The following is a 10,660-nucleotide window of genomic DNA, read 5'->3' as shown; positions in this document are numbered from 1 at the left end:
TTTTATTTAAAAATTTTAAAGAATATTTTTTAAATTAGTTCAATTTTTAAGTCTTCATTAATTTCATACAGTTTCTCTGCTTTGAGATAATTTTATTCTTTTCTGTCTCTTTAAGTAATAGTCTTTCTCATTTTCCATAGAAGCTCCTTCAAAGGATTCTGCCTCTCTCTCTAGGAGAGTGAGGATCAGGCTGGCTCAGAGGGCATCTGGGCACATTGTACTAAGTTGCTTATGAAGGTAACCTACTTTTTTTCCAAGTGTAGAAGGGAACAGAAGGGATTTGCTAGAAATGGAATTGCTTGAAATTCCATGAATTCTCAGTCTTTTTTTTTATCATGATAGCATTGGGTACTTAGAGCTGGAGGGGACCTTTGAAGTTATCTGATGCAATCCAGCCTTAACTTAAGCAATTCATTCAAGGTCATGGAGGAAATAGCAGCACTGGGGTTTGAACCCAAGGACTCTGACTCCAAATCCAGTGCTCCTTCCAGTGTACCTGGCATCTGCTTTTCCTTTTTTTCTGCCATGATATTAGCTTTAGAGCACTTGACAACAGCCACATGGGTGTCCTGCTATTGGTAATCATTCTATATACATTTGTGACTAGTGTATTGTGTATTTGTGACTCAGTGTATTGGGAAAATTGGCATTTATGAGTCACGGACTTTTCAGCAGAGTTAACAGGTGACAGAGCTGAAACCACTCTAAAAGATACATCCACAGATGACCTCAGACTGCTGAGGCCATCTATTTACTCTCCCTCCCCATCCCCCATTTTACAGATGAGGAAACTGAGGCCTGTGGAGGATGACAGGTTAGTCCAAGATCACATGGGTAATAAATATGAGAGGTGGGATTTGAACCCAGGTCCTCTGATTTTAGAGGCAGCACACTTCTTGTTGGACCACATTGGTTTCTTTAGAAGATAGAACATCTCTGGTAGGCTTAGCTCTCCTTTTTCAGATATTTCTCATTATAAAACCACAAGGGAGTTTACCAGCTGCTGACCCATATCAAAGGGTTATGGTCATGTTCTCTTTTTAATTCTATTCTTCCACAAAGCACCATAGTAATTCATGACATTACTACACCACATGGCTATTGATGGACTATTCACTTACAGTTATTATTAATGTACCAGACTCCCAAAGTCCCAAGTCTCAAAGCCCCCTGAGATGGGATTCTCTCTTCATTGGTAGAGATCAATGTCCTGTGCATGTGGAAAGGGGAGAGCTGATTTTCACCAAGGAAAAAAGAATCTTATACCAGTGGGCTTTAGGATTTGGATTACATTAACTTTAATCCTTAGCATTTTATTTATTCATCTTAGATATTCTCAACTAGACATTTGATATGTCTAACTTAATTAAAAAATGGAAAATCTGCTAAGATGACACGTAGACTTCTTATGGAGACTCTCTGAATAAAACCCAAGTAACTTCCATAGGTAATAAGATAATATAATAAGGTCCATACAATCAATGATTCAGTGGCCCAGACAAGACACATACTGGCTGTGTGCTCCTGGGTAAGTCACTTAATGTCTCAATGGCCCCAGGCAACTTTCTCAAACTGTCATTTGCAGAGGGAATTTATTCGGGTGGGCACTTGGGAGTTCACTCATTCTACTGATGAAATCATAGACTTGGTCAATTGTATTTAATCAGAATGGTTAGCAGAAATGACAATCACTTGGAGTCTAGAGACCCGAGTTTCAATACTCCCTCTCCTACTTTGGGCTAGTTACCTAAATTCTCACATATAAATACTACTTTTCTACATAATTCACACATTCCTCATGGGGAATCACATAAAATAATGTCTGTATAGGCACCTACCAGAACTATACCTGTGTAACATGGGGGGTAGGTTAGTACTATGCAAATATTGACAAATATTGATGTTAAATAATAATAATGATAGCTCATGGCATACTTCTAAAGTTAACGAAATTAGTTCCTCCCAACCACCTAGTGGGGGAGCTATTGTAAGTATTATCTCCATTTTGCAGATGTAAATATTAAGAGTTGAGAAGGTTAAGGACTTTGCCCCTGGTCACCCAGTTCATAAGGTTCAGAGGCCAAGATACAGAACCAGCATCCCTGACTCTAAAGTCCTGTATTCTTTTCATTTGAGATATGAAATATAATCCAAAGGGCCATTTTGGTGACCAGGCTATTGCGGATTGATATTTAGATACTATTCTTCACCAGTATTTTTTTGTTTGTTCCTTGAAAGGTTATATTCCCAGTCTTTGTTAGGCACTATTTTAGGGAGAACTATAAGACACAAAGCACTTGTGTACATCTCATAGAGTGGACACAGGGTTTATAAATTCTAAGGGCTATGGAGTGAATCCAAGTACTGCAAAGAACTGGCTAATTCTCACTTGATAAGCTGACAAGGTCAAAGTCATCATTTTATCCTCTAGGAATGAAATAAAAATGTGATTTCAAAGGTCATGTTTTAGAGGGGGATCATCAATATTGCTATCGACCACTCACCTACCACCCATTATATGGTGGTTGGTATAAACAGAGTTATGTGATCCGTGCATTCAGCATTAGGAGAACAACTCAAAATATAGGACTGGACAGAAAGCAAGATTTCCTCCCTTTTATCTCCTTGGCCAGATACTTGGTCTTGGGGGAAAACTTCCCTCTGGAGCTTATGTTTTGTTTCTCAGGGACAGAATTTGACCCATGAGTTTCCTTTTACCACTATAGAAATTCAACAGAGGGAAGCATCAGTTACACACACACACATACACACACACAGAGTCAGATGGCTCTGCGGCCAAAAGCAGAAAAATCTGACTGTGATCTATGATGCCATGGGTCCAAAGCCCAATAACACAGGGATAGAGCATTGAACATTTAAACTTGCATTGCTGTTTATATCTTGGTTGGTGACAGGTTGATGGGTTACTCCAAACTGAAAGGACTTGGCTATTGCCCACCTGAATAGCCCAGGAGAATTTGAAGCCCTTTGAAGGTAGGGACTATGTTCATTTTTATTTTTATTTTTTTTTGTATCCTCAATACCCAGGATAGTGCCTAGCACACAAGGGACAAAAACTCAGAGAATAAACAGCAGGCTTTGGTTAGTCCCAGTGGCTTCCTTTCCATGTGACTCTGGACTTCAGATGGTTTAAGTGAATTGCTTTTGTCTGCAGTACTATGGAATAGGGAAACAGAGTCTGGGAGGAGATGATAAGGGGAGTCTGCTCTGGTTTGGCTTAGTGCTGGGAACTGTAAAGATTTCAGGGAGGTGGAAAACATGGAGATTTTGACTGAGTTAGCAAGCTCAGAAATGACCTCTTAAAGTTTTGGGCTCTTGGTGCTTTCATTATGACACCTAGGCCAGAGATGAAGCCCCTCACATCCTCCCCCAACCCAGATCTGGGAATAGTTCTGGATTGGAAAGAAGGGTGTCAAATTTTAGGGCGCCCCCTACCCACCTTCTAGTTCTTGTTATTCTTGTCCTCATGTGGGGAAAGGTTGCAAGGGATTAATTATCTGCTGTGGACATTCATCATCTTGAAAGATATGGGGAATAGAATCAACCAGCTCTCTGAAGGCAAAACACATCTCCTATTACTCTCTATCCCAATCCTATGACATGCACACTGTGAACCCACAATTAAATTCAAGTGAATTAAACTGTACTGAACAATTGCTGATGGTTGACCCGGGAGATCAAAATTAAATCTGACTGCTCTTCGATCAGCCCTAAGCTTGAATCTCATTCTCATTTCTCAACCTAAAATCTGGAATTTTTCCTGCAGATCTATTATATCATCACTATACTCAGGAAACCTCAGAGAATAAATAATCTTTTTTTGGTTTTGTTGGCTGTGGTAACAGATAATTAAAACAGATGATCCGTCCGTTTAAGCCAAATATTTTACCACATAAGTCTTAAAGGTATGTTCTTGTGGTTATACACGTGGATTAATTGGGTCATTTCTAGAGAACTTTTTGAAATAGTAAAATTTTCAAACTGTGGAGATGACCTAGGATTTTTTTTTTTGTTTATACAAGCTGGGTTTTTTAATGACACGGGTCCTTCATATCTCTAATGAGAACTTCATTTAATGCCTCCCCCAGATCTATTTTGTTTTCTGCCGTTGTCAGACATGTCTAGCAAATGTGTTGTCTTAATCATTCAAAAATCCAGTTACTTTTAAAAGAGAAAGGCAAGAAGATAATCTAAGGTGTGAGAGCATTCCCTTTTAAAGAATGTGCTTTTAAACTATGGGTACCTTTATAAGAGCTGTAATTTAGAACAATTTTTCTAGGTGAGACAGACACCTCTGCCACCTTCACTTCCTGGCAATGATTCATCTGGCTATAAATATCCTTGAGTACCTTAGAAATCTCAGAAATGGAAGGGGTTTTGGAGGAGTCATCTAAACCTAATGTCCTTGTCTTTTTGTTTTTACCATTTTATAGATGAAGAAATGGAAGACCAGAGAAGCTTAGTGACTTTCATAACTAGTTAGTGGCAGGGCAGAGATAGAAATTCAGAGGTTCTGAGCTCAAATCCTGCCACTACCTGTGTGACCATGATCAAGTCATAACCTCTCTGGTCCTCAGTTTCCTCATTCAAAAAATGAAGGAACTGGACTAGGTGACCTCTGAGGTCCCTTTCTAGCTCTAAATCTAGATTTCCTTGTCCCTCATGCCTGGAATGTTCTTCCCCTTTATCTTCACGTCATGGCAATCTTGGCCCCTTTCAAGTCCCTTAGAATCGCACCTTCTACCAGAAGGTAGCCCTTTCCTGATCTCTCTTAATTCTAGTACCTTCCCTCTGTTGATTATTTCCAATTTATCTTATTATAACTTTTCTATACATAGTTGTTTTCATGCTGTCTTCCTTATTAAACTATGAGTTCCTTGAGAGTAGAGACTATCTTTTGACATTTTTTATATCCCCAGTGCTTAGCACAGTGCCTGGGAATACAATAGGCACTTAATAAATGTTTACTGACTGACAGATCTATGATCCTGTAAATCCAGGTCTCCTTAATTCCCAAGTCTAGAGTGCTTTTGCTATCACATTCTGCTTCATATAAATACTGAGATAGATCTGTGGTCAAATGAAATAACATATATGTAAAATTCTATGCAAACCTTAAAATATAAAAGAGGGTTATTCTCTTTAATTTGTATGTGTCATCAAACAACTCTGAACCCACCTGTGCCCTCCCATCCTGTGTGGCTCTTACCCTTGTCTCTTGTTCATATTTTCTGTCCAGCTAACCCTGGGTTACTTGCTGGGTAGAGAGAACTACATTTCAAGGTATAATGATAAGTAAAAATCACTAAAACCTCACAAACAAGCATAGGGTCGGGAGACTGGGGTGAGAATCCACACAAAATGTCCACTTACATATTGAGGGGCAGCTGGACCTTTGGGGATGTTCCCTGTTCTCCAACAACTGCACTTGTCCGGGGTCCAGCCATTGTAGCAGATCCAGCTGAAGAAGAGTCCTAGAATTAGATAAGAGATGAAGAAAAACAGTAAGAATTCTTGAGTTCAGCATATAAGCTTTCTCAAAGGAGAATGATCAAAAACCAGGCAGTCTACTAGAAAAGTCTTTTTCCTGATTCCCTAACTCAGCCATCCTGTGAAACCATGGACCTTTTTAGCCTTGAGAATCCCAAGAATATACTCCTGGAACAGGGAACACCAGCAAATTAACCACGTTACTCTAGTCCTGTCAAAATCACTCAGCTGAGACTTGCATAGTAGCCCCCAAACAACTTTGAAAACAGAACCTACCTGACTAGCACAGAAAATCATTTCCCCATTAGCATCCTTTGGGTGGCATCCAATTCGATTAATACAACTGTTTCCAAAAAGGATAGCAAGCTGTTTGTTTGGAGGTCTGTTTTACTCAAACTTGAGTTGAATTTCTGGGTTTATTATTGTTTTTGAAAAAGCAGAGCAAAGGAGAAAACCCCACCCAAACCAAAACTAAACAAAAAAGTTTTCATGTCACCAGACTTTGAGCTCAGTTAAACATTACATTACAGGGGACTTAAGAGTAATCTCTTTAAAGAAAATGACAACCCTCATACTTGTACAAGAGGAAGGAATTGAAAAATGACCAAGCTTTGCATAGCATCTCTTTTATTTGCTTTCTCTCTCATACATATGCAGAAATTTAAATGTTTTCTACACAATACACACAGGTATACATACAATACACACAGTGTAATATGTGTATATACATATATACATGTATGTACACATACATACACACATGCACAATTCATTAGATTGTAAGCTTCTTGAGGACAGGCACTGTTTTTTGCCTCTTTTTGTATTCCCAGCCCTTAGCACAGTGCCTGATGCATAACAGGTGCTTAATAAAGGTTTATTGAAAGAATGAACATATGTATATATATGCGTACATATTTGTATATATATATTATATATGCATATCTATTCTAAAATACTCAATAAACTTTGAGCTTGCATTGTATAGGGAGAATATTTAACCAACTGCTGAAACAATGATGAATTTTTAAAAAAATTCAAATATACAACACTATTGAGAGACAGGATGATTTCGGCAGGGTAGAGATCTGGCTTCAGAATTTGGAAACCCCAAGGTTTAAGCTCTGCTTTTGATAATTCTTGGCTGAGTTACTGGGCACATCTCTTACCCTTTCAGCATCCCCAGGAACCTTTCTAAAATTGTAAATTGTAGAGAAGTTGCTTAACTGCATTGTGGGAGATTTTTCTCATCAGGAGCTGCTATATCCATGAATTGATAGGTGCAGTATTATATACATACATATATTATATACACATATATATGGAGAGAGAGAGAGAGAGAGAGAGAGAGAGAGAGAGAGAGAGAGAGAGAGAGAGAGAGAGAGAGAGAGAGAGAGAGAATTGTTGCTATTCAATCCTTTCAGCTGTGTCTGATTCTTTATGACCCCATTTGGGGTTTTGTTGGAAAAAAAATATCCTGGAGTGGTTTGCAATTTCCCTGTCCAGCTTAATTCACAGACAAGGAAACTGAGACAAACAGGGTTAAGTGACTTGGCCAGAGTCATACAGCTAGTAAGTGTCTGAGGCTTGAACTCAGGAAGATGAGTCTTCTTGACGTCAGGTCCAACCCTGTACACACTGCGCCACCTAACTGTATACAGACACACAGACACACATGCACACATACACCCACACATCCACACACACACACACACACACACCACTAAACAATTTAAGAAGCAAAAGACATTCTCTCTACATGAAGACAGAAATCTGAATTACATAATTAGCCCTGCCAAGGCCTGCACAAAGAGTGAGAGGCCATGGGTATGTACCCATCCCTCACGACCTAAGAAACCACTGCTCCTTTCTCCAAGCTCAGCACTCCCATCACTTTGCTCTAACCTGGGCTGCTCCCTATCAGCTTTTACTACCCATTCCAAAGTCTTACACTTGTTATGATCTAGATCGGGGGTTTCAGTCAAAGGGCCACACTTGAGGACCTAGAGGTCCACATGTGGCCTTGAGGCAGCAGGTTCCCCACCCCTGGTCTAGACTAGGTGATAGGGAGAGAAGCAGAAAGGATCCTCTCCCAGCATAAATGTCCCATACTCTTAGTTCTTGGTGTATTGTGATATCCACATTATTCTTTGTCTTGATGACAGTGGGACCCACCATCCTCACTAGAACCAGTAATAGGATGCTCTAACCAGGGCACAAGATGAGATGGATGACTCTCGAAGAGAGTTGCCCAAAGCTCTGGCTCACAGGTGAAGTTCACAAAGGATCAATACAGAGGCTAATGGGAAATCAGAACTCAGCTAGCCCAACCCATTTTACAAATGTGAAAAAAGGAGACCAGTTGAGGCTAAGTGATTTGCTGAAAGTCAGAGAGGTAAATGAGCATCATGGGCAAGATCTGCATCCAAGCCAGTACTCTTTCCAATAAATCACCCTGCTTCTATGATTATGTAATAAATTAAAGAGCTAGATCTTGTAGTAAATTAGTCCATTAATAAATATTTATGAAGCATCTACAGGCACTATATTAAGTGCTATGGATGCAAAGAAATGGTAAAAGATAGTCCTTGTTCAAAGTATAATGGCGGATATAACATGAAAACAAGAAATGTACAAGATAAATTGGAGATAACCAACAAAGCAAAGGCATTAGCATTAAAGGGGAATCAGCAAAGGCTTCTAGCAGAGGATGGGATTTTAGATGGGACTTGAACGAAGTCAGAAGATGGAGATGAGGAAGAAAAGAATTCCAGGCTAGAGTTCAGTTCCAGGCATGAGGGACAGCCAGTGAAAATGCCTGGAGTCAGGAGATGGAACGTCTAATTTGAAGACCAGCAAGGAGACCAGTATCACTGTATCACAGAGTACTTGGTTAGGGTAAGGAGTAAGAAAACTGGGAAGATAGGAAGGATGCAGGTTATGGAAGGCTTTAAAAGTCAAACAGAGCATTTTATATTTGACCCTGGAGATAATAGGGTTGATTGAGGAGGAGGTGGTGTGGTCATTCTTGTGCTTTGGGAAGATCAATTTGACTGCTGAGTGGAAGAATGGGGAAGAGACTTGAGGCTGAAATACCAACCAGTAGGGTTGTTTCAATAGTCCAGAACATGAGGTGATGAGGGCCAACTGTATCCTACCTTCAACAATAATAGGGAAATTTCGAGGGGAGAGGGTTTGGGGGTAAAGATAATGAGTTCAGTTTTGGACATGATGAATTGAAGATGTCCGTAAGGATCCAGTCTGAAATGTCCAATAAACAGTTGGAGTTGCAAGACAGGAAGTTAAGAGAAAAGCTAAGACCAGGAGAAAAAATCTGAATATCACCTGCCCTGATATGATAAGTGAAGCCATGGGAGCTGATGAGGCTACCAAGTAAAACAATACAGAAGAGAAGAAGCTTGGGACAGAAAGTTGGGAGACACCCATGGTTAACAGGCATGACCCAGATCAAGATCCAACAAAGATCTACTGAGTAGGAGTGATCAGACAGGTAGGAGGAGAATCAGGACTAAATCCCGTGTACTCAGGCCTACATCCACTGCCCTCTTCTACTACACCCAGACAACGGGGTGATCAAAAGGCTGCTATGGCATCTGAGCTGAAGGTGTGGGATAGGCAGTGGATCTGAACAAGCTCCAGACAGAAACACATTCCCTCAGAAGATTTCTATTCATCTGTATCACTTCCTTTGGCCCTTCCGTGGTGATTTCTCATTCATATTCTGGCCAGTGCTGATCCTGAATAGTTTATGAGGTCTAACAAGGTGGAGCTATAGGCAACCTATTAATTCTATACCATGTAGTTAACATCCTTCGATGAATGGGGACTAATAAAGGTGCTCAAAATATCTCATGCTATACACCACAGAACATCTGTAATCTATAAGAATCAAGAAACTATACATTTTTTAAGAGCACAGAGTGTCTGGCAGGATGAAAAAATACTATAGCAATAGTAAAATTCGGTTTCATTCATGTCTCCAAGGTAACTCCAAGTCTCAAAGGACTTAACATTTCAAACATTGACACTTATGAGAGAAACCTTAGATTTTCAAAGACAGCCAAGATCCAATTTTCAAGTTGCAATAGCCCCCTTCTTGGTCTTGCCCTTTCAGCACAAATACACAGAAGCCCTATTTCCACACTTTAGAAAAGATGAAGAAGACCATGTGGGAGCTGAGGCTGAAGGGGAGGGCCTGGAGCCCCATCCCTCTTTCACACACACAGAGACCCTAGGATGTTTTGCCTTTTGCAGTTCAGTTACATTAAGATGATTGGCAGTGATTGTGCTAAATGGACTTGCACTTGCTCTAGATTAAGGCTAAAGATTGGGAAGCATTCCCCTAAAATATCTGAGACACAGCATGGTCAAGACCTGGGCTCAAGATACTGTTGTAGTTGTATGAATCCAACTGGGCAAATCATTTAGACTTTCTAAACTATAGGTTTTTTCTTTCTTCCTTCCTTCCTTCCTTTTTCTTTCTCCCTCTTTCCCTCTCCCTCCCTCTTTCTCTATCTCTACATCTCTGTCTCTGTCTCTCCCCCCTTCTCTCTCTCCTCCTCTCTCCTCTCCCTCTCTCCCTCCCTCCCACCTCACCCTCTCACTCTCTCTTTCTGTCTCTCTTCATTTAACGAGGGGTTGAACTACATGGTCTGAGGTCCTCTAAGATCTAAACCTAAGATTCTATGACCTCTAATTTATTGTCTCATCAGATACATGCATCACAGCTGGTCACAGACTGTGATACGCAGGGGATTGGACCTGTAATTTCATTCATATAAAGAATTCTTAGATGAGAAAATTCCCTGTACTAATATAGGTTGGCATCTTCTATGAAATGTATAGTCTTTGAGGGTTGTCTAGAGCACCAAGAGGTCAACATATGTAGAACCACAAGAAAGAGGGACAGGGTAGGGAGAGACAGCCAGACAATAAGGATGGCAACTTGGACTTGGCATGAAGGTTCTCAGAGGGAAAGGTCATGAGATGAAGGCAAGGTAGCCAGGATGAGACTATGTGATAAACAAAGCAAATGCCTTCCTGTCACTGACTGATTGCAGAACCAAGAAGTAGAGGAAGGGAAAGGAAGGAAATAGGAATTTACATAGCACTTACAGCATGCTAGAGTCTG

The 10,660-nt window shown here is 40.2% G+C and overlaps 1 protein-coding gene across 3 annotated transcripts in view; it reads right to left on the bottom strand.

The window, feature by feature from the left end:
- SH3RF3 (SH3 domain containing ring finger 3) overlaps nucleotides 1–10,660 on the bottom strand; it is a 615,516-nt gene that overhangs the window by 147,069 nt on the left and 457,787 nt on the right. For all 3 annotated transcript variants that reach the window (XM_069094041.1, XM_069094040.1, XM_069094042.1), the window contains one exon: nucleotides 5,395–5,495. In XM_069094041.1, the coding sequence (XP_068950142.1) occupies nucleotides 5,395–5,495 (101 nt within the window). The remainder of the gene's footprint in view (nucleotides 1–5,394; nucleotides 5,496–10,660) is intronic.

The sequence above is a fragment of the Petaurus breviceps genome, unplaced genomic scaffold (genome assembly GCF_028583685.1).
Source record: "Petaurus breviceps papuanus isolate PSGF00001 unplaced genomic scaffold, PetGlider_PUasm1.0 214, whole genome shotgun sequence".
NCBI classification, from domain to species: domain Eukaryota; kingdom Metazoa; phylum Chordata; class Mammalia; order Diprotodontia; family Petauridae; genus Petaurus; species Petaurus breviceps.
Note: the sequence above shows the minus strand (reverse complement) of the source record. Positions and strands in the feature narration are given on the sequence as shown.